General features: G+C 37.2%; 1 protein-coding gene across 5 annotated transcripts; it reads right to left on the reverse strand.

Moving 5' to 3' along the window:
* Window positions 1-14,158: 14,158 nt before the first annotated feature.
* LOC112049048 (insulin-like growth factor 1 receptor) lies at window positions 14,159-22,690 on the reverse strand. Of its 5 annotated transcripts, none has more exons than XM_024086784.2 (8): window positions 22,446-22,690; window positions 21,383-21,602; window positions 20,429-20,618; window positions 19,673-19,813; window positions 19,057-19,262; window positions 18,113-18,259; window positions 16,727-16,889; window positions 14,159-16,278 (listed from the first exon to the last, which is right to left on the reverse strand). In XM_024086784.2, exons 2-8 carry the CDS (start codon window positions 21,403-21,405, stop codon window positions 14,419-14,421), a joined length of 2,730 nt encoding a protein of 909 aa, XP_023942552.2. In that variant the 5' UTR covers window positions 21,406-21,602; window positions 22,446-22,690; the 3' UTR covers window positions 14,159-14,418. The 5 variants fall into 5 exon arrangements, with proteins under 5 accessions (XP_023942552.2, XP_052742181.1, XP_052742182.1 ...); XM_052886221.1 differs by having other exon boundaries at window positions 21,383-21,586; window positions 22,446-22,688; XM_052886222.1 differs by having other exon boundaries at window positions 21,383-21,586; window positions 22,583-22,685.
* Between the last annotated feature and the right edge of the window lie 2,665 nt (window positions 22,691-25,355).

The raw sequence follows: 25,355 nt of genomic DNA on the forward strand, positions 1-25,355 counted from the left end.
ATGACACTCGCAAATAATGTAGCTTTCTATTGGTAAAAGAATTTTCCAAATCGGTCCAGTAGATCCAGAGATTACCCCCGACAACCACACAAACTTTACCTCTTTATAGTATTAGCATAGAAGTCGCTTGGGAAATTATAGTCTTTTGGTCATTGCACCACGCACAAAAGGCTGGACCAATTTTGCTGAGGGTAGGGATAGGATAGAGGTAGGGAAGGGGTAGGATAGAGGTAGGGTAGGGGTAATTTAGGGAAAGTGTAGGGTAGGGTAGGGTAGGGTACGGATAAGGTAGGGGTAGTGTAGGGTAGGGACAAGGTAGAGGTAGGGGAAGGATATGGAACGTATAGGGTAGGGGAGGAGTGGGATAGGGGTAGGGTAGGGGTAGCGTAGGGGTAGGGTACGGGTAGGGTAGGGTTAGGGTAGGGATAAGGTAGGGGTAGGGAAGGGTTAGGGTTAGCGGTAGGGTCGGAGTAAGGTAGGGGTAGGGTAGGGGTAGATTAGGGGTAGGGTAGGATAGGGTATGGATAGGTTACGGGTAGGGTTAGGGTAGGGTAAGGTGGGGGGAAGGAAGGGTAAGCATTAGCGGTAGGGTAGGAGTAAGGTAGGGGTAGGGTAGGGTAGGGTAGGGTTGGGTAGGGTAGGGTTAGGGTAGGGATAAGGTAGGGGTAGGGAAGGGTTAGGGTTAGCGGTAGGGTCGGAGTAAGGTAGGGGTAGGGTAGGGGTAGATTAGGGGTAGGGTAGGATAGGGTATGGATAGGTTACGGGTAGGGTTAGGGTAGGGTAAGGTGGGGGGAAGGAAGGGTAAGCATTAGCGGTAGGGTAGGAGTAAGGTAGGGGTAGGGTAGGGTAGGGTAGGGTTGGGTAGGTTTACGAGCAGGGTAAGGTAGAGGTAGAGAAGTTTACATCAATTTTTACGCGGACGAAGTCGCGGGCGTCCGCTAGTTGTATATAAATTAATAGTACGCTAATAGTAAAGGAATTTTGTAAAAGGAACAGGGTATCTGCGATTATTACTTTCGGAGCCACAGGGATTTAAAGGGTCAGATTTGCGGCGCTGCCGCGGATCCCTGAAAAACGCCCCATACAAAATGGCACGAACTAATGACGTCAGGCAATGTAATGATCGTTAGATTTGTATGTGCGTTCAAACAAAATTACTAATATCTTTGTTATTTGTGCGTTTATGTTTATAGTTCATTTATAAAAAAATGTCACATTTATTGTAAGGAAGCTAAAACTATATGAATTTTCATCTAATTACGAAAAAAGATTTTTAATAGATTAAAAATTTTATAATCTAATTTATTTTGCAAATATCCAGACAATCTTTGCTTTGTATATATAAAATTAGTTAACAATGACCCTATTTACCCGAATGTTTCATAAAAATTTATATATTCAAACCCAGGCATCTCTATTATATTAGGTGATTAATAGACCAAAGATAATGAATGGGCCAGCTGGTCGTAGCGCGATGTAGCCTTCCTCCACAAATCGACTATCCAACACAAAATTTTTTTTTCTATTCGTATCAGTAGTTCCTGATATTAGCACGTTTAAGTAAACAAACAAATAAACTCTTCAGCTTCATAATATTAGTATAGATTTGCCAGTGATGAACTGTGGTACGCCGACCGTATCTCTCTTTATTTTATTGCTGACCTTTCAAGCACGCTCTATATCGGCGAGGAAAATTTCAACGCGAGTTTTCCCGGTTGTTTACTTTACTTTCAACTTAATTAAAGCTTTTTTTCCAATTCATTTTACTTACGGAATGGGAATTGCATAATGGAATGTTTAAAATACAACCGCAACAAAAGATTTTTGTATATTTGATTAAATGGAATATTCAACATGTGTTGACTCTTCAGGATGGATTTTATCCTCTACATACGAGCACGTACTAGCGCCTTACTATATCATTTACTAGCGGACGTCCGTGACGTTGTCCGCGTGGAATTTTAGTATTAGTTTTTCACAAATCCCTCGGGAACCATGGATTTTTCCGGGATAAACGTAGCCTATGTGTTAATTCAGGATATAATCTTAATACCAAATTTCAGCTAATTCGGTTAAGTAGTCGAGGCGTGAAAGAGTAACAAACATTCATATTCAAAATCATCAGTTATCTTGGGAAACCATTGATTTTTTCGAGATAAAATGTAGCCTATGTGTCAATCCAGAGTAAAATCTATTTCCATTCCAAATTTTAGCCAAATCGCTTCAGGAGTAGCGGCGTTAAAGAGTAACAAACATCCAAACGTCCATACAAACTTTTGCATTTATAATATTAGTAGGATTATCATTCTTATCATGCTCCGTGCAGTAGCGCTATTCAGCAATGATGTTTTTATAACTTGACAGTTCGAGTTTTGAATTCGTGTCTATCTATCTCTATCTATGGTATTATTGGTATCGTGTTAGACAAAGAGAAAAGATGATTCCAGACTCACCGTATGGATATCGTGCTATAAAAACGGCGTTACAGAATAATGCTGCAGCTTGACGGGCTTAGGGTAATGTTAATGATATTTCCGTGAGTAACTCAACTTTTTTATTCACGAAAATTCTTGATTCTGGTAGCTAACTGGGTTATCAGGTAATAAAAATGCCTGAGCGTTGGAACGAGATATTTTTTTGAAGAGGCTTTTAAGTTGTATTACTATTAATTAAGCAACAATAAATCTGGTTAGTACCAACGCTTGGTAAACTGTAACTCCCAACTTGTATCAATAACGAGGTTATTAAAAGTTGTTACTAACGGCCTCCGTGGCGCAGTAGTATGCGCGGTGGATTTACAAGACGGAGGTCCTGGGTTCGATCCCCAGTTGGGCCGATTGAGGTTTTCTTAATTGGTCCAGGTCTGGCTGGTGGGAGGCTTCGGCCGTGGCTAGTTACCACCCTACCAAAAAAAAGTACCGCCAAGCGATTTAGCGTTCCGGTAGGATGTCGAGTAGAAACCGAAAGGAGTGTGGATTTTCATCCTCCTCCTAACAAGTTAGCCCGCTTCCATTTTAGACTGCATCATCACTTACCATCAGGTGTGATTGTAGTGAAGGGCTGACTTGTAAAGAATAAAAAAAAACCTGCTGTTTTTTACTGTTGCTTAATTAATAGTTATGCAACTTAACAACCACAATATCCTACAAATTGCGTGGTACATCTCGTTGAGGTAGATGGCTTATAAGGAATACGCCCCATTACCATAGTATATATGCTTCGTTCATAATTTAATGGAATTTTATATTTCAAATATCACACAATCACAAAATTTCAGCAGTATGCATGGTCATTAATAAATATTTTATCCATGGGCCCAAGGACGTGCTAATAGGAAGCATTAGCGCAGCATGTAAAATAGAGGGTAGTTTTATTTTCTCGCGCAGGCATTGTGTAGTCGTGAGCCGGCTTTTAAAACCATTAGCAGAGAGGCTCTCACGGCGGACGGTGTACACGAAACACTATTGCATTATTACCTTCCGAATTCGGACACGGACGGCGCAAATACAATCCAACTTAACAAACCAAATTCAATTGTCGGAATACAATCGCCTAAGCTTACGTGCGTCCAATCTGTGTACACTGGTAGCATTCAATTGGTTTTGCGTCCGATTTGAGCAAGTCTTGTGATTTGATAGACGCAGGCACAGCCGTAATAAAATATCCAGACACCGTCTCCTGAACTAAATGTGACGCACCTCAATTCTACTAGTTCACATAATATATACCTGGAGTACACACAGGACGATACGAGCAAATATGCACATTTGAAGACAAATCGCCATTAATTTTCTATATCTGGCAACGTCGTATTAACACATAGACACTCGTCGCCATTATGGTGCTTCAGTTGTGTTAAGATCGGCTTCGTGTTTTGATTTTTTTATTTGCATTCATCTTGAGCTAATATAGTGCCCGCATGAATGACGGAATTGAACCATCGCTGGGGTAATCTTTAACGGGGCAGATCGTATAGAAGGTAATTGGCCTGAGTTTGAAAGCCATTTGAGAGCCACACCAATATCGTTTAGGCTATAATTTGGCACCCATAGATATTATTCCTTTTATCGGCGAAGTCGATAACGAAAATTTGGCTACCATTTTCATATTTATGTTTTGATGGCATAGATATCTTTACAAGAACCTCTATGAATAATCGTATGTTGAAGTGGCAGGTAAAACAAATTATAATAACAATATAATAAATACCATTTTTGAAAGTGCATATATACTCAAAAGCAATAGCGTTCACTTCATACATGCATTAAAGCACTGCTTAATGCTGTTTAGCTAATTTAAAAAAAAATTAAAATTACTATTGCATACCCTGATTGATAACCTTATGCACGCCACTGTTCAGAAGGGTACCTACTCGCATTTCGTTAAGCTTTCGTTTCCACACCACATTCGCAAAAAATGCAGATGCTAACACGAACATTACGCGAGGTATTTTTTCGCCTCTTTACCCTTTACGCCTTGACCTCTTTCAGCGTTTACCCTTATTTTGTTTATACGTTAAGCTTTTTCCTCATGCCTTCAACTTTATCAGGGCAAATAACAATTTTTCTTGTTTTGCTAGAACAAAGAACTGTATTTATTTAGGTCACCGTCAAAGTTTTACGTCTATCAACGGAAACAAAAAAGAAATTTTTATAGCCGCAGATTTCTAAATGGTAATGTGTTATTTCCTTGATTATTATCAATTAAAGCTAAAAGAAGTATCCTACTTGCAAGTTCGTTGTAGATATTACGTACATACATGTCTTAAAATGGTCCCCACATCACATGCTTAGGTATATGGTTGGTCTTATTAGCTGAAAAGAATTTGTATTTATTGCGTTGTGTGAGGATTATGAGGGTCTTTTGAGGTCTTTGCCTGTGTTAGTAAGTATTTACATAATAATAATTAATCAAGCAATTTCCGGACTAGTCTCTAAAATTTTATTTCATCACTATATCTACTCTTAACATAACTGTTACTTTTTTGTAATTATACAAATTTAATTCACTTGGGCTCAAAACAAATTTCAATACAGGGTGCTCGAGAGTATTTCCCATAACTTCAAGGTGTTGACGAGTCAACTTATACCTGACTGACCTGTATAACTAATATTTTATAAGTAAAAAATAAAAACTTTTTATACTTTCATACAAAGTAACTGAAATAATTCCTACTTTATCTATCCTTGCATTTTTAAATATGTCAAACTTGGCTACGTCATTATGATAAAGATGCATTTAAGAGACACATTTTAAGATCTATTTACAAAAGAAATATTATTTACCCCGAAAATATTAATTTTAGAACATGTTTCTTGATAATTTTTGATTAATTTTCGATAAAGAATATAACCCCAGAGTTATGGAAACACTCCCGAGCCCGCTGTATAAGGTTGATCTAAGCCTCGAATTACTGTAATATGGGATTGTACCAAACTGCACTATCAAAGTAGTACCGAATTTGTACTAGCCTAGCATCTCGGTTAGCATTTCAAACTTAGAACTGCAAGTTATTTGGGATAGTAAATAGTTAATATAAATCGCGCTCATAGATCTCAGAGGAAACTCTAAAAGTGCACGGAAAGTTTGTAAGCGAAGTCACGCTTTTCACTTTGCGAACTTAAGTTATTACAGCATAAAAAAGTTGGATGACTTGGCCGCTCGCTATAGCTTAGCTCGGTAGGTCATTTTCTCTCATAGTCATCACTATCAACCCATATATAGGCTTACTGTTCAGCTGTAGCTTAGGAGGGGTTAGGCCAATAGTCCAAGCTGGCCCAATGCGGATTGGCAGACTAAACACGCAGAGAATTGAGAAAATTCTCTGCTATGCAGGTTTCACCACGATGTTTTTCCTTCACCATTTCAGACACTTGATATTTTATTTCTTAAAGTGCACACAACTGAAAAGTTGGAGGTGTATGCCCCGGACCGGATTCGAACCCACACCCTCCGAAATCGGAGGCAGAGATCATCTGGGCCATCACGGCTCCTCTCATAGTGTGAAGACCCGAATTAAAAACGACCATCATCCATCTGTTTAAATATATGAAAAGTGCTTTATATCAAAATTAGTATGTTTAAAAATATGTTGCGAGTGGGTTGCCTCAAAAACTCCTGGGCAAATTATCGTTAATCATCATCATCATCATCATTATCATCATCATCATCATCATCATCATCATCATCATCATCATCATCATCATCATCATCATCATCATCATCATCATCATCATTATCATTATCATCGTCATCATCGTCCACTACTGGACACAGGCCTCTGGCATGGACCTCCAAGCACAGCGTCTCCCTGCAACCCGCCTGATATCCTCATTCCACCTAGTGGGGCATCGACCAACGTCCTGCCCATTGCCACTTCAGCTTCGCGACTCGCTGAGCTATCATTAATGATAGTCAATAATGATTAATAATAGTTTATCCAGAAAACTGTTGGGCAACCTACTTGCAATATATTTTTTAACGTACAAACACTTTTCATTCATTAAACAGATGGGTGAAGGTCGTTTTTTAGATTATGGATCTTACTATGGGAACGCTTGGCGATACCTGCCTATTAATATACCTACTGATGCGTGTTCTTCGTGATAATAAGTACCAAGGACTTTACTGGAATTTTTCGAGACTTAATTCGATTCAGCTCCCCCAGCGATCCTTGATTAGTCTGCCACACTTCCTGAACCAGACGCAGGCCGGAGTAGACGACACGCCTTTAACTCCGCCTTGAAAATTATCTACATAGAGGAATCTGAACTGACTTCAATTTCTTTTTTTGATTCTATACAAATTAGCCTTTGAGTGATGATGCAATCTAAGATGGAAGCGGGCTAACTTGTTAGGAGGATGATGAAAATCCACACTCTTTTCGGGTTCTACACGGCATCGTACCTGAATGCTAAATTGCTTGGCGGTTCATCATTGCCGGTAGGGTGGTAACTAGCCACGGCCGAAGCCTCCGACCAGCCAGAGGTGGACCAATTAAGAAAACCTCAATCGGCCCAGCCGGAGATCGAACCCAAGACCTCCGTCTTGTAAATCTATCGCGTATACCTAACTATCGGTATAACTATAAATCTTAAAATGAAGGACTTTCGATACAAACTTTCAACCTCTATTTCACCCCCTTTTTATTTTATTTTCGCAATAAAAAGTAATTCTCCATATTATTATGGTCTTAAACGATGCCAAATTTCATCTGAATTCATTCAGTAGTTTCAGCGTGATGCCCGAATAACGAAAAAAACACAAACGGACAAAAAATCGAAAAAAAATCTATTTAGCTTCATTATCGATTATATAATATAAATTTTTAAAATTTCTTCAATATACAGAATTGGACTTGCTACAGTTTTATTATAAGTATCGATAGACAGTCAGGTAGACCCGGGAAGTAGGTAAGTAAAGCTTATTTCTACTGTCAAGCATAGCTAATAATTACCTGCTTTTGTTACTTTGGTCCTTTTACATATAATTTTATTGAGTTGAAAATATCTAGACTTACTAGAATTTAATTTACCTATTGAATATTAACAGCTCTTTACTATTCCGAACACGCCCTCGGGAAACTGCATTATGTCTAGACGTCACTTGTGATGAGGCATATTTTAAAAATACCGCCATTTTTCCACATTATTAGGTATAAAGCAATTTTTACAAACGCCATTAAAATAAATACTAGCGGACGCCCGCGACTTCGTCTATTTCACCACTTTAGAGGTTAATTTTAAAAAGTCTTGAATCACGTTATATTTCGTATTTTTTTATGATTTATGAACAAACTTTTAAAACTGTAACTCTAAAAACGAAGGACTTTCTATACAAGTTTTCAACCCCTATTTCACCCCCTTCTATTTTAAATTTACGGTCTAAAAGTACCCCATGTTTTGTTCCAAGGTTCAATTTATCATTATACTAAAATTCATCTTGATCCGTTCAACCGTTTAGCCGTGAAAAAGACAGACAGACAGACTTACTTTCGCATTTAAAATATTAGTACAGAAGTATAGATTAGGTAAGGATAAAACTTTAGATTTTGTAACTTAGCATAAGTGCTGAATAATTAGCAAACCAAGGAGATTTTGCATAGCTCGCCAACTTGCGATGGAGCAGCGTGCTGGGTCCAAGTCTGCCTTCTTCAAGCTGGTCAACTGATATTAAGTAGTTGCCCCAAAGAACGTTTTCGTTACAGCTTGTAACGCAACGCTATGTGAGAGTGGGGACACACGATGCGTTGCTGCGGCGCTGCGTCGTCTTACATAGAAATATCTGTGGCATGTCACACGATGCGCTAGGGCGCCGCACCGGAATAGGGATGATGACAGTTTTTTAAATTGTATATAAATTAAGAGTATGCTAATATTAAAGCAATTTTGTAAAAGGAACAGGGTATCTACGATCATTACTCTCGGAGCTACAGCGATTTAAAGGGTCAGATTTGCGGCGCTGCCGCGGATCTCTGAAAAACGCTCCATACAAAATGGCACGAACTAATGACGTCGTAGGTAATGTAATGATGATTAGATTTGTATGTGCGTTCAAACAAAATTACTAATATCTTTGTTATTTGTGCGTTTATGTTTATAGTTCATATATTAAAAAATGTCACATTTAATGTAAGGAAGCTAAAACTGTTTGAATTTTCATCTGATTACGATAAAAGATTTTTAATAGATTTTGAAATTTTATAATCTCATTTATTTTGCAAATATCCAGACTATCTTTGCTTTTTATGTATAAATTAGTTAACTTTGACCTTATTCACCCGAATTTATCATAAAAATCAATATATTTAAACCTAGTCATCATTCCCATTGCAACCACCGAGACGAGGCGGAGAGGGGTTAATGTGTTGCGACGTCGGAGCGGCATCGCTCACTTGTTTATGCCAATGAGTTATTAACAGACTGTCCAACGCTGCTACGGCGCTGCTACGACATAACAACGTTGCGGCGCCGCAGCGCTCGTGTGGCCGCTGATACTGTGAAATCTTTGCGATGCAACGCCGCAACGCATCGTGTGCCCTCACTCTCACGTATCGATGCGTTACAAGTTGTAACTCAAACGTTCATTAGAGCAACTACTTAATATCAGTTGACCTGCTTGTTCGTTCGACAAATCCAATGGAAGAAGGCAGACTAGGACCCACCACGCTGCTACATCGCAGGTTGGCGAGCTATGCAATATCTTCTTATTTGCTAATTATTCAGCACCTAATGCTAAGTTACAAAATCTAAAGTTTTATCCTTACCTAATCTATTCTTCTATAGGTACTAATATTATAACTGCGAAAGTAAGTCTCTATATCTGTCTGTCTGTTACCTTTTCACGGCTAAACGGCTGAAAGGATCAAGATGAATTGTGATATAATGATAAATGAGACCCTGGAGACCTTGGAGATTTTGACCCTAAAATTAAAATAGAAGGGGGGTTGAGAGTTTGTATAGAAACTTCCGTGATGTCATAATCCGGATTTTATCCAATATAATCTTTCCTCATATCCTATTTTGATGAACTAGCCTATGAATCTATTGCTCAAGGTTTCATAATCTACCGATACCTGTGAAAATCTCGAAAAATGTAAAAATTTGTTTATCCAAACTTTTCTTTAGTTATCCGATTAAATTGGTTATTTTATAACACTTCACCCTAATATCACAGCTCACACTATCACACTAATATTATAAAGGCGAAAGTTTGTGTAAGTGTGAAAGTTTGTAAATAAGTTTGTTCCTCTTTTACGCTGCGGCTACCGAAGCGATTTGGCTGAAATTTGGAATGGAAATAGATTTTACTCTGGGTTACACATAGGCTACCCGGAAAAATCCATGATTCCCGTGGGATTTGTGAAAAACTGAATTCCACGCGGACGAAGTCGCGGGCGTCCGCTAGTTTAAAATACAAACATTAGTGTTCTAGTTTCAGATTGTTGTTAAACATAAGCTATACGATTTATCTCAACATCTCCCTCACTAGTGTAGGACGTAAATGGTAATTTACGTTAACTTCATTAGCCTGTTCTAGTGTCTTAGCAAATTACCCCTAATTGCAATTATTTGCTGAATTGAATTTTACGATGGAATAGATTTAGATTCACATGATTTGCCCTGATGAGAAAACGATTTAACAATGGATTTTATGTAGATCAGTTGGTAGAAAATATTTATTATAATTTTATTTTACGCTTTTTAGAATTTTTTTTTTATTTTATTTTTTTTTTTAGTATACGGTTGTGTTACTCAAAACAGTTTTATATTTTTAATATTTACTGGCACACACACATTGTTCCCGTCCCTTAATACGGGCATAAAATGTAGCTTATAGCTTCGGGGATTGTATACCTTCCCAACAGTGAAATAATTTTTCAAATCGGCTCAGTTATTTTAGAGCCTATTAAATGCAAACAAACAAACATACAATCAAATCATTCCTTTTTATAATATTGGTATAGATGACAGTAATCGTTTCTCTATTATTGAAATATTTCTTTAACTTTAATTAAAACAAAGACCGGCAAAGACGTACCGCCAAGCGATTTAGTGTTCCGGTACGATGTCGTGTAGAAACCAAAAGGGGTGTGAATTTTCATCCTCCTCCTAACAAGTTAGCCCGCTTCCATCTTAGTCTGTACAAGGTTGTAGTCAAGGGCTAAATGTAAAGAATAAAAAAGAAATTAAAAAAAGTGTTTGTCAGCTCCGACGCACGAACGCAGTTTACTCTTTCAGATCGACTGTCTAAATAGTTGTAGTTGTAGTATGTTGCCCCACAGCATACACTATGTACGTCTCAAAACTTACGCCTGAAAGGTGCGCAGAATAGGTTGCGCACAAAAAACGTAACGCTGTCATTAGTTCATCGAATTTTACTGCCCATTTTTTTCATACCGGGGGCTATGTATGAAAAATCTATTCTTAATTGGAATAAACTCCAAAAAAAATTAAAAAGAGAATTTAAGTGAGAATTGTTTACCCTTGGGCCCCTTAACTAATTTTGATGCCCCTCTGAGGCACGCTACGTCGTCATCAACCCATATTCGGCTCACTGCTGAGCTCGGGTCACCTCTCAGAATGAGAGGGGTAAGGCCACCACGCTGGCGCAATACGGATTGGCAGACTTCACACACGCAGAGAATCAAGATAATTCTCTGGTATGCAGGTTTTCTCACGATGTTTTCCTTCACCAATTGAGACATGTGATATTTAATTTCTTAAAATGCACACAACTGAAAAGTTGGAGGTGCATGCCCCGGACCGGATTCGAACCAACACCCTCCGGAATCGGAGGCAGAGGTCATATACACTGGGCTATCACGGTAATAAGGCACTCTACGGTACTGCCTATAGGTAAATCATTTTTCAGCTCCTCTCTACATTCAATGAACAGAGGCTTTTACTTGACAATGGTTCTCTTTAATAGTAGATACAAACACAAAACACTAAACCGAACACCCGGATAGTTAATTAATGCCAGGGGAATACGCTCCGTACAGATAAGTCCGGATTTTACGGTTGATTGTCAAACAGATGCTTGCCCGCCCCGGATACCCGTAAATAATGAGAAACTAGGGTAACTACCCACATACCACTCTGATTTTATGGGGGAGATTTTATTTCTGGAATGTAGATTTTATTAATACTACTTAGCAATATAGAAATACAAAGAGGTGTTTTGGTGACACGTTTGTGGAAGTACTGTTATCGCCGCGTTAGCCGCTTTTAAATTTACATGTTTTTTAATAAATAGTGTAGGAAATAGTAGTCTGTGACGGATATGACATCGCACGATCTCGTGTTGGCTTCAGTGTGCTCGTGGCGTTCGAGCCGTCCACATCACTTGTTGTGTAATTCTTTAAGAGTTACTTGGGATAGGCGGGGAGAGTGACTTGAGTGGAAAAGGGGAGTGCTAGTTGACAGTCAAAGGATCCTTTAACCCTACACACATCGTTCACAAGTACGTGACTCCACTCAAGGTCATTCTCTGCCATTCTAGAGTCTTATTTTGGTTACAGTTTCATTTGTTAATTAAGTTGTCCTGACAAGTGTTGTGAAACATAACCTTTGTTCGACATTAGTTTTCTTATTTTTGTAATCACCTGTACCACTAAAAGTACTAAGCAAGCAGCATTGCAAGGTTCAATTCAATTCAATTTATTTTTTTGCAATTGTATAGTTAGGTACATTAGCTTATACAATAAATCTACAAACAACAAACGACAAACTCCTCCGAAACTGCTGGAACGATTTTTATGAAATTTTGTTTACATATCGAGTAGGTCTGAGAATCGGCCTTCATCTATTTTTCATACCCTAAAATAATAAGTGAACCACTCTTAAATATTTTGTTTATATTGCTTTGATTTTTTTATGATTAAACATTGAAAAATAATATAACCCTAAATTTTGACCGTTCTACCACTAGAAATAACAACGTTTGCCGGGTTAGCTAGTAACCCAAAAAAATATCTCAGGTGTTCATAACCATACATAATATGTTTAAGTCAAATGAAATATCTCAAAGAATTTATAGGCAGTAAAGAAATAAATAAAAGTTCGTGTCTTTCACTCTAAGGATAGGCACAAGATTTTCGGTAATAAAAACCTTCTAACGAAACCTTATTAGAGTTCATAAAAGCCTAATGCGGGTAGATAGGAAATAAATCCATTATTGGAAGATACTTACAGAGCACAATATTTATGATTTGGACACAGCTTTTTCACATGAATTGTCTCACCTGATAAGCAATAAATATGAACGATAGGTAAACAATTGTAAGAGACCTTAATTGCAGCGAGTACAAAGAGCAACATAACAGTGTTACATGAATATTTTCGTATCTCAACGTTTCGTATTCAAGATGATGGAAAATGCACATAAGATGCAGATTTTAAATAACAGATGAGGGAAGTTGACCAAATATATTATTATAACGCTTAACTGTATTGTACAAGCAATGCAACTGTGTTTGTTGTTCTTGGTTCGCGTAATGTTCTTATGGACGCCGAATGGTTATTGGTTAGCTTCAAAGCTTGTAATGAGAATAACCTTTTACTGTCCGTTTTGTCCTCAATCCATAAAATTCTCGCCCGTTGCACTATAGTGGTACCCAATCCTATTTCATATGTCTAATAGGAAAGGAAATGGTAATATTAAGCATAATTAAAAAATATTAAACAGAACCCTATTCTAGTTAGGGTTCTTCACAGAGCTTGAAGAATTCAAAACAAATGCGACAATCACAAGAATATAAAATTACTTACCTTTCTATTTCTAAGCCATCTGCATTTGCGCGTATAGTCACTGCTTTAGGTATAGTCACTTTTTACGCTGTTTTGTGAAACTTTTTAGTTTCACAGATCAGTGTCGCCTACGCTAATTAATTGAGAGCGAGCGATAGACACTCAAAAGAAAGTAAAAAATAAACATGTCCATCCACACTCCTCAATATTAAAACAGGGAGACCGGATACGGAGACATTTGAGCAAACGCTTGGGGGTTTAATTAAGCTCGGGACGATCTGCTGAATAGAGATAAACCGTGATTTCACGGTTGACTGTCAAACGCTCGCTTGTTCCTCTGAATTTCTGTAGATAGTGTCGGATTAGGACGGTAAGCGGATTTAGAGAAAGGGAATTCTTTATGTAGATATAACTTCCATAACTTTCTAAAAAGTATCTAGTTTTGTACAAATGTTAAGTAGATAAAGTAGCCTGTTATTTTGTAGAAAATTCTGTTACATAACAACTCTTCATCATTCAGAATTGCTCTCATTATTTAACCCCTTTTAAGATTTTATTGGATTATTCCGACATAGGTGACCTTATTTTTTAAAGTCAAAATTCTTCAAACAGCCACGACCGAGACAGAATTACTTTTACATTATTTTATGGTATTATAGTATACAGCATCCAGCGGCCGTGGTTACTGGTGGCTCTAAGCCGTTGTTATTGGAAGTTCATGCAAAAGACCCATGTCCAGCAGTGAACGTCCACCGGCGGATAATGATGATGTTAATGATGATGATTAAAATATAGATTATGTCAATAATTATTATTAATGACAATAATGCCATTTCTATTAAGTAGTAGAATGATTAGTTACTAAAGTATTATAATTATCTTAAAATACAGTATCAACAACACCATAAAAATATTCATTTATCTTTATTAATCAAGTAATAATTAAATTAAATCTTGATTTTTCTCATTCGTATTTTGATTAGAAAAATAATCTCATATTTGCGTATAGTTTTGCTAAATACAATTAAAAATAATGCATAAATTTGGTCCAGGTATTGACAATTTATAGCATGTACCTAGTAATATCTGTATATTTAACTTTAATGAAACTGTTTTGGAAACAACACCATTTAGTTGCTCATAAGATAATTAAGTGTTATAGAAAATATTATTTAAAATGCAAATTGCTTAAAGCAATATAATTGCTAGGCATAAAGTCCGTAAACATCGTCGCTGGAGCCTCTGATTCTTGTCGCATAGTAAACGTAGCATCAACCAATGGTATATTTTCAGTTTCTTTAATCCTTACAGTCAGATGCCAACCTAAAATACAGGAAAACATTGGCAATATAATACCAAGCAACATCCCATACCACCACCAAGACGATTCATTCTCCGTAGATACCAAAACTTTCTTCCACTCACTGCAAATGTAAGTGTTACCAAGTGTCGTGGTGCATATTCTTATTAAATATTTCTCAGCAACTTTAGATTTCATTATTGAGCTTGTTGCATTTCCGGGAACACACAAGGTTTGAGGTAGCAAATGTTTAATATCATAAATTTGTGCGTCCGAATAAACTTCAATTGTATTTGATAGCAAAGGTCCATTTGTTTGTAACGGTGGATTCCATTTTACATCAATATAACCTGATTTGTTAGCTTTAGCAACAGTGATAGAAGCTACATCAGCACTGTCTAGACGCAAAGTCCTAACGACACCTCTAGCAGATCTGCTACAATGATCCGCAGTGCACGCTCTTAAATGAAATCTATAATCTCTGTATGGGAGTAAATCAGCCACTTGATAGCTGTTATTTTTATGATCGATTAAATCTAAAATCAAACTCTGAATAATATCGCGGTAACTTGAATTTCCAGGTCTATCGTTCTCATAGTCACAACCATTTATCACACTACAAACGTCAAAGTACTCTTCGACCATTGATCCTTTAGTGACTGACGAGAGGATACCACACGTAGACTCACATCCTTTTTCATAATTATTTGGGGGCCGCATTACTTTTGCATGTCGTGAATAATCTATTTCAAATAAATCATCATCCATCAATACACAATGGTCACGCACACTAATATCACGATCGTCAATATCAACAAGTATAACATCTAGTTCATATTTTGTTATAAACGGTCGATAATCTAAATGATTTACCCATCTTATAACAATGGCATTAAATGATGAGGCTACCAGTTCTAATATAAACGGTAGTTCAGGTTTACCAACTGCAGTCGTAAAGTTAGTAATATTGCTTCGCGCGAGATGTCGAGATTTTGTGTTATATTTTTCTATACAAACAGCATAAGTTGTAGCAGGTTTCAGAGCTGATAATTCAATTTTGACAGCTTTTTCATTTGTATTCTGTATATCAACAGCAGACCATTCAGCATCACTGCATGATTCTGGTACAATAGATATATGTGATCCATGTGATATTTTTACATATAGAAGGGAATAATGGACATTACTTTCCTTTGATGGATAAAACGTTGCTATAGCAAATGTTTCGTTCTTTACATCTATCGTTAGATTAGCAGATATTTCTCCACATCCTGCACCGTAGCCATTTAATCGATCTGAATAAACATCAATTTCTGGAGGTCCAATGGGAAATTTTGATTTCAATTTTTCAATTTCTGTCATACACAACATTCTGTTTTGGTAAATACCAAGAAAACCGTTATCCACTTTAAGATTTTGTGTTACATTTGGTAAGAACAGGCTCTGGAGATTTTGCATATTGTGTACTACAAAGCTATAGCTGCCATTGTACAATTTCTCTCCCTTAATACGTTTGAGAGATGAAAGAAAATGTAGAGAAGTAATTTGCATAGAACTATAAATAAGGACATAGTCTGATACTTCTTCAATATTTTTCAAGTAGTAATTAAGTTCATCAACTATTTGCGGTTCTGACCAAATGTGGATCTTTAAATATCCGTGAACGTAAACACATCTTTCCGCGTCCTGAATTTTTGATAAGCTTTGTATGTCTAGATTGTTACATATCTGAAAGAAAACAAATATTATTTGGGTATATCAATAAGTACATGGTAGCCTCGCCTACTCGAACAATTCGTGAACTACTAACTTAATCAATTTTCCACAAAAATTAAAGACACATGAACACCCTTGGATGCTGGTGGCTCAAGACCATAACGCTTAAAATAAAATTAAATTAAAAGCCTTAATTTTAAAGTAACTCTTCAAGATTACATTAAATACATGAGTATTTAATGTAATCTTGAAGAGTTACTTTAAAATTAAGGCTTTTATTAATATTTCTTTTATGATCATACTCAGCCAATGTAAGTCCACTTCTAGAATTTTTCTTCAAGATTACATTAAATACATGAGTATTTAATGTAATCTTGAAGAGTTACTTTAAAATTAAGGCTTTTATTAATATTTCTTTTAAAGACTGCAAGGAAAGCTTGTAGATATCGTATATACTAACCAAATGGCAATCTTTGCAAAACACACAGCTGACAGTTCCATTATTTGTTTCCTCTTTGTAATCCTCGGGACATTCGGAGACACAGTATTCATTAAAAATCCAATGACTCAATTGTAAACATTCGGCTTTTGTAATGCAATAATTACTTGCTGATAAAATGAAACTGAAAAACAAAGATATTTGAAATTCAGTATTGCTTAATCTCTATAAAGATATTTAATCGTCGGCATAGTTCTTTTTAGGGCTCCTTGGTCAACAAGGGTTATTTCGCCTTGTTTACTACTAATAACTACCTATTAGTACCTAGCTATTAGTACCTAGGTACGAAATTATTTATTACTAGCAGACGCCCTGCATAGTTCCCATTCTCTTGGGAATATGGGGATGAAATATAGCCTATGACACTCAGAAATAACGTGACTCTCTACTGATAAAATATTTCGAAATCGGTTCAGTAGATCCATAGATTACCTACCCTTACAACCTCACAAACTCATGAACTTCACCTAATCTTCTATATCTATACTTATTAATAGATCTGTAGAGAGGTCAGTTCTGTACATGAAATATATTTCCAAAATAACTATCAGGGGTGATTAGTGATCGATACTGATGCCAAAAATGTCAAAAATCAGTAAAATTTTTGTCTGTCTGTATGTACGTTATAGAAACAAAAACTACTCGGCGGCTTTTAACGACACTTGGTGCAATTATTCTTCATACTGCTGGGCAGATTATAGAATACTTTCATTACGCTACGATCAATAGGAGCAGAACAATGAAGGGAAATGTTGGGAAAACAGGTGAAGTTACTCCATTTTTACAGCGATACTACTGTAAGGCTGGATTAAAGGGATCTAATGGAGGACGAAGTCGCGGGCGTCCGCTAGTATTAAATAAATAGTACCTTTACTATTTATTTAATACTAGCGGTAGTCCAAAATTGTATGGAGCCCAGGTCTAGTCATTGTACCCTAGCGGAAATAAAAGAAAATATTTTTTTTAACTATTTTTGATTATAAAAATCTACGAATTTACTTTAATTCTTTCGAAATAATATTCATTATCTCCCAAGAAATGCAACACTATTAAGGGTAATAATGGCGGATTGATGATGTGTTCAATGCAGTAATCGATTTGACGTTTGCTGTCAATTGTCATGTCATAGTTGCTTTATGGGCGCCATCTTAATATAAACCAAAAAATTGGGTTTACATTTATTTATTTATTTTTAATTAAATAATAAGATCCTTGTATTTTTAAAATTTTAATGATACGGGGTAAAAGAGTAGACCTGAAATGGACCATCTCCTTTAGTGAAATTATTGTAACACATATTTTGCGTTGTGAGAATATTCTGATATAACAAACAGCTAGCAAACGTACGTATCATCCGGACAACGTGGGACGCATTCGCCTCTGTACGAGTAATTCCGACACAAGGAGCAGCTGCTGTGATTCGTATTCCGACAGCCGAGGCACTGGCTGTTGCAATCCTCGCCCTCCGGTCCTTCGAGGAAACGCTGGCATTTTCTGTAACGAAGTTTCAATTTGCAACGCAACTGTTGCCACTAAACACAATAACAACAACATTGAGTAAGTTTTCATTTTATACACTGACGCAAGAGTGGTGCTATTTTATCGAATGTATTTGAGACTGCATATTTTTCTTGGAACCTAAGACCCAATAGGGCGATTTTGACACAATTTAATTTTAATAAAAAGCTAGCCTACGGTTAGAGTCACAAATTATAAACCGTGAAAAGCTTTTGTTGTTTCGTTTCTAATAAGAATAGTGAAGATGTAGAATGCCCTTCTTTTGTATTTCCTAATACTTGTAAGGCAAGAGTGAATAGGCATATTCTAGGCATGAGTGTAGTCAAGCGCTTTTCTGCATGTTCTGGTATGTATGCTTTGTTTTCTTGTGGTAATTATTGGCAAAACAATTAGTTGACCCATCTTCTGTAAGTTGTAAACCTTTCCCAAGAGCAACAATTTTTAGGTCACGCTAGGAACATGTACTACAATGAACCCTTTGCCCATAAACTAAAACTGTTAAAGCACATGTGCCTGTGATGTCATAGCCCAGTGGATATAACCTCTGCCTCTGATTCGGAGGGTGTAGGATTGAACCCGGTCCGAGGCACCTCTAACTTTATAGTTATGTGTATTTTAAGAAATTAAATATCACGTACATCCAACGGTGAAGGAAAAACCTGAGAATTTTCTGAATTCTCTGGTAGACTATTAACTAATTCTGGGAGGAAAATAACATGGGTTGTTAATGAATGAAAATGATGATGTGCCTGTACTTGGTGTCTGGTGATTACCTGTTGTTCCAACAGCGATTCCGAGCTGATACGTCGGAGCAGGTGCACGGGAAATTACACAGGGCCTGCCTGTCTGGGATACTGAGGACGTGCCGTGATCGCGGCGCAATGGCGTCCCAGTCGATCGTGTCTACGAAGCATGTTAGGGGATTGCCCCAAATTATCACTCCGCCCCTGTCGATTTTGAGAAGGTTATGCAGGCCCACCTAAAAAAAAACAAAATTGAAAATTTTGAAAAACCCCCGAGTCATGAAATTATTAATTACACTCTTCTTGACTAAGTATATTTGCAGATATTCAGTTATTGTTCTCCACGCTCACCACCCCTACAACTTTTAAACGACTTAACCGATTTTCATCAAACATGTCTAAGAACACTCGCGCATAAGTCACCTATGTTAAAAAAAACTAAATAGGACTCGCTTCATCCGTTTGGGCGCTATGGTGCCACAGACAGAGTGAAAGACAGACAGACACGTCAAACAAACAAAGAGGTTATGATTAGTAAACTTCCGCTAAGATCGGATTTTGTGAGATGTCCGAAATAAAGAGGTCTAAGTGCGGTCAAATTGGGTTCCTCAATCAATAATAAAAAATAAACAATTTTCTAACAAACCTCTCGCAAATCGCTCACGTCGTACACAATCAACGCGTAGTTATTCAAAAGACTGTTGCCTCGAATCCGGGCCAGATTCGGAAACAAGTTTCCCAGAGTCTCTAAGCCAAATACTTGGTAAAGAACCATAAATCCTGTCACCTGAAAAATAATACCGGGTAGAAATTATTCAGAGTTATAGAAAGCCTCAATAGCTGGACGGTAAGAGCGGTGAACTCATCTCCGGGGGGTGGTGGTTCGATCGCCGGCCCGTTGGTCTATTGTCGTACCACTCCATATATGACGATTCGATATTTCTCGACCAGTTGCTGGGGAAAGGGGATATTGGTCATATTTAAGAGATATGGCAAATATTCTTTACAAAAAAAATTATAAAATGGTTATATATTGCCTCGTTGTTAAAGGGATAGCTAATACGTCAATTCATGGATCAAATCCGGCCGCTTAATAAGTGCTCTTTGTTCTTTGCTCTCGTGGTTGTTTCTTCTTCCTGAATCGAACAATATATATTGAGCATTTCTTTCTAGGCAAGACATTCTCAGTAAAAACTCTTATTTTCATTGGGAAGTCCACGATTAAAACGTCCATCCTCACTCTATTTGTACGCGATAGGATGGATCCGAAAAAAATATTGTCAAGATTATATTTTACGACAAGCGAAAATGGCAAAATTATACCTAAAGTTTCCTCATGGACTACGCCCTTAAAAGATAGTCCATAAAATATTTATTACAATGAAGTGCAGGAGTTATTTACCTCTGTCAATTTAGGAAACGAAATGTTCTTAAAATCGTGATTCTCTATTTCTAGATTCCCAATCACTACAGTACAGTTCTCTAATTTAGACAAATTCTCCTCTCTATGTATTACCATATTCATACACAGCCCGTTGTATTCCAAAGGCTCAGGATAACTTGCGCGAAACATACTGATGGTAATGAAAAACCTAAAAATAGGAAAGATTTGATTGTTTTAGATTGAATTAGGCTCTTTTACGGAACCGATTTCTCAAAACACAACAACAGCACAAAAAAAATCCTATAAGTACAACAAAATATATCCCTGAGTGTTACAAACTATATTTTATCTACGTATTCGTTTTCTATTCTGTGAAGCCTGCATAGTGCAAATTCACACTGCAAATTTATAGTGATTTTACAAATCTAAAATTAGACTACGTATATAGTTTCGCATCTCAAGGTCCTGAGTAATAAAGAAAGAAAACACTTTTATTAGGTATTTTCATTTTTATGAGAGGTTTCCTTTCTTTCAAGTAATTCTCGGTAAAATTCTCATCCAGGAGTTTTGAAGTTGTAGATAATATTGTCCCTCAGAAAGTATGTGAAGCTATCGGTAACGGTCATTAATCTAACAAGAATATCTGAGTGACCGTTACACAATCAAATATTACTACCCTAAGCTTCCCACACCCACGCTTGATGGCAGTTCTATAAGGAGGAGGGTGTAGCCCTGTAGTGTAGTAATTTTATCTATAAAATAAAATTAGATGAAAAATTAGCTCTACTTGCAATTCGGTACACCCACCAATCTACCATTTAAATCAGCGTGAACATACAGACAAATTGACTCAAGGTCTGCTGTCGAGATATTCTTAAAATTAATCTTTTGTTCATGATCATGAACCTCATTAATATTTAAGCAACCCTCTGGGGCTAATAAAGCAGTTGCTATTCAGCGAGAAAAACGTACCAAATCAACGCGTCTTTCGCCATGTCACCTTGAGTTTCTTTGCATCAAACCGTTTATATTTCTTCTGCTTACGAGCTAAGCGCCTCTTCAGTATAAACCGGCTAAAAATCTTCAGGAAAGTTCCACTTGAAAAACACATGGCTCTTCAATTCCACATTCCATTGCACTTTATAAAAGCTCATCCAAATTGTTCGGGTTTATATCCTTAAAGGATAATAATCTAAAATTATATTAGATCTTAAGAAGTTTTGACTTGTCTGTTGGATCAAGAGTCAGATACTGAAACACCTAGTTAGTATTAAGCAGTGATTGTTAAGACGGCGCAGCGTATTGTGAGGAAGTTTCTCCCTTTAAAGCTCTAACGACCGATTGCTTGGGCGCTCAAGGTTTTTAGTAGTAGGTAGGTATTGTATTATAAAAATAAATAAAGAGAGATTACTTAATAATGTTCCTAATGTCGTTTCTTTTCACAAACCTAGCCAAAATTCTACAATCAATCTCACCGAAGATTTTACTGTTAAAACTATTTAGTTATCGGTAAATTTAGGAGAGATATTTCATTACATTTCAGAGAAAAGTTCACAAGTACCTAGGTGCACACAAATACAGAGTTCTGCATTTTTCAACATTATCCTGAGAACCTGAGATACAGAAACACCTAGCGAGTGAAATCTGTTAGGTGAGGTGATATCTGAAAGGACGCAAATTTATTTTGGCGTCAAGATTATACCATGGCTAATTACCACCCTATTGACAACGATCGACTAGCGTTTTAGAATTAACGGTATTATGACATTTTTATTATCATTCAAAATGGAGCTACAGACTTCTTTGTGGTCGCTGCATCGTTACCGGCAAGAGCTTTCCCGGACGAGCCCTACGGCTTGAAGATCTGAGAAGGGCGATACAGAATATAATTAGGAGTTTGATTTACATTTACAAATGCTCTTTGTTCTATCCAGATTAACGTGAGTTCATTTTAAACTGCACCATTAGTCCATCAGAGTATAATGGAACTATTGAAAAATAGCTTTAACACTTTTATAGGTACAACTTCACTTACCATTAACAAATTGATACCAATTTATTGTTATAGGCGAAGTAAATGACACTTTTCTGAACACTACTAATAAGTTACATGAAAACTTTGGTTAGGTACTATGTTTTACTTCAGATTGCAATTGCAATGTAGGTACCTACCTATTATCGCAATAAGGAAAAATACTGAGTTAAATGCGGTATTATTAAATTAAAAATTAATTGTTAGGTAGTAGCAGCCGATCAAAGTAGTGGCTCCGTGCAGACTAAGGTCGCTATGAGTGCAAATTATTTAATTACGCCCATGAAGATTCGATAGGCTCCTAATTTAAGAGTTTGACCTCAAGGGGTCATCCATATACAGGATGAGCTGGAAATAGGAGCAGAATTACGTACCTGATAACATAATAGGTATATCATATTCATGTAACAGTAACAAAATTAGTTGGCATACTTCTCCCAAACGGCTGGACAGATTTTAATGAAGTTTTATATTATGTATTCGGTAGGTCTACAAATAAATTGTCAACTATTCATAACTCTAAGTGATAAAGGTCCACCCTATTTTTTTATTAACCCCTAGAAATATTTTATACCCCGGGGTTTACTACATTACTTTCAGATTAATACACACATTATAGGAATAGATAGGTACGAGTATTAGGTAAATATCAGATTTAGATCATAGAGGCACTAGGAATTTAATAAATTAGTATGTTTACAGAATCAGCACAATTAAATAATGAATGTAGTAGACCTAGATACTGTTTTGTGGGTTTCCAATAAAAGACATATTAATTGTTGAAGACCATTGTATTCGCCATTAGTCGTAAGGAGCAAAGGGAGTAGGAGTTACAGGTAGTATGAGTTAAGGTAGTAGGGTTTACAGTGCAAATTACAATATATTTACCAATGATAATTTATACAAAGACAACTTATTATAATAGAAATAGAAAAGATACAACAGATACTAAATGAGAAAAGCTTATTACAAATATTTATTACAAATATTGTAATAAATAAAGTAAATAAATATGTGTGTAAAGGTAAGGATATACCGAAAATATTTATTAAACATAATATTATGAGAGAAGTCGTGACAACTACACCAGAGAAGACAGACAAAAACTCAAAAAACATAGCGTAACAAAGGCTAGGCAGAAATATTATAAAAGTGGAGTTTGTCGTCATCTTACATCCTGCTCATGTTCACAAAATGTCATAGCACCGTCGTGGAGTAGTAATAAAACAGCCTGTATAAGGGGCGCCCGGGTCAAGTGGACTTAACAAGTAATATTGCATTTCGTGCTCGGATGTACGACGTTTTGAGTGCATGCTTTAAAACAACGGTTAGGCAGCTTTTAGGCGGGGATTTTCTTGCGCGAGCGAATTTCCCGTCTCCAAATTGCTGCACTACAGCCGGATTCAACAAGTTTTATAACGGGAAACATCCGTTAGTGCCTGATCTATGCAACTGTTTTTTTGCAATATTGACTTGCGCTTGACTACAAGCCTGATGGAGAGCATTAATGCGGTCTATGTTTGAGCACCCTTACTTAGAAGATGCCCGTTCACTCTTGCTTTGAAGGTGTGCAAGTGTCAGGAAACACAAACGCCGGAAGGGCATTCCATATTTTTGCTGTAGCAAATTAGAAATGTGGATGCAGATCATTTCGTACGAGTTGCCTAGACAACCATAATGTATGGATGCCGTTCGTGAAGTCTTGCTGTTGTGTGGTAGAAAGGGGAAGGTGGAACTAGATGGATAGATGTGTAAACAGACTTTTGCAATTTTATAACAGCTGAAAGGCAGTGACACGCTAAGCAGTGGCGTAGCGTGCCTTGACCTGTATCAAAATTACTTGGGGGGCCCAATATGAAAAGTACATATTTCTTTTAAAAGAAAGATGTTTGAAGAACCTATGAATATTTATAGGAATTTATAGGTTTATCAAAGCAAAGGAGATTGTGGATTACACTTTACTAATTTTAGCTTTCACATGTAAAAGACCCCTGTAGTTCAGGGGCCCCGCATCATAGATACGGCTGATATGGCGGTAGCTACGCCCCTGACGCTAAGCCCATCGAAGGCACGGGATAATTGAGAAATCATGTCCTATGAGGCCTATGACGCACACCTCGATATATCTCAAGACGAGACAAGAGAAAAACGAGAAATATACGACCAATAGCGGTTGCATCGATACTATCGTTCTCTCTATCGTTTCGATGGGACGAAACAGTCCATTGCTGTGTGGCAAAGGGTTGTACGAGTATAACGCTGTCTGGCGATAGAGGACGGGCGAGGAGCACTAATTTCCCTATTAATTTATTTTAAAACACGTCTGATGCTCACGTGATCCAAAATCAGTGTATACTCAGACTACTTTCGAATCCTTACGGGGCCCTTTCTCGTGAGTTGGTTCTGGGCAACGCGGCGTGAGTCAAACTGCGAAAGGCGGAGTGTGAAAGGGGCTTAGGAGTGAGGCCTGAGGAGTTACACTCTTCGACGGATCCTGATCCTCATCTTGATTTTTTCCGTCTTCTTAGAAGCAAACTGCTGCTACCTCCTAGGAGCCATCATGATTAAAAATTCTACTATAGCTTGGCAACTTCGTTCGTAACACTCCCGATGGTCCGCGCGGGCCAGGGGACGCGTAGCGATGAATAAAAATCCCACGGCCGATGCACCTCACTTCCCCGCACGCAGGATTTCACACCCGCGCTGTCTTTCCCCTGTCACCCGCATACCAACGAACTGCCAGAGTGCCTACCATACTTATTTGTCGAAGTACTTATATTCTGAGCAACAGAGCATGGACCGACCAACTTTGAGCTTTATAAAATGGCGAAGATCTCGGCAGCACAAGCTCTCGCACTATTGGGTAAAAAGGTCAGTCTTTAAAAAATTTAAAAATAAAATTTTTGACGTTGG

This window comes from Bicyclus anynana, chromosome 16 (genome assembly GCF_947172395.1).
Source record: "Bicyclus anynana chromosome 16, ilBicAnyn1.1, whole genome shotgun sequence".
NCBI lineage: Eukaryota > Metazoa > Arthropoda > Insecta > Lepidoptera > Nymphalidae > Bicyclus > Bicyclus anynana.

Bases quoted from the DNA above. Each gene is read 5' to 3' on its own strand.
- LOC112049048 (XM_024086784.2), bottom strand. From the start codon at position 21,405: ATGGCGAAAGACGCGTTGATTTG. The intron at 19,263-19,672 runs GTTTGTTAGAAA...GTTTTTTTTTAG, and splicing joins ACGTGAGCGATTTGCGAGAG to GTGGGCCTGCATAACCTTCT. The intron at 16,279-16,726 runs GTTAGTATATAC...GTTTTCTTTCAG, and splicing joins TTTGCAAAGATTGCCATTTG to ATATGTAACAATCTAGACAT.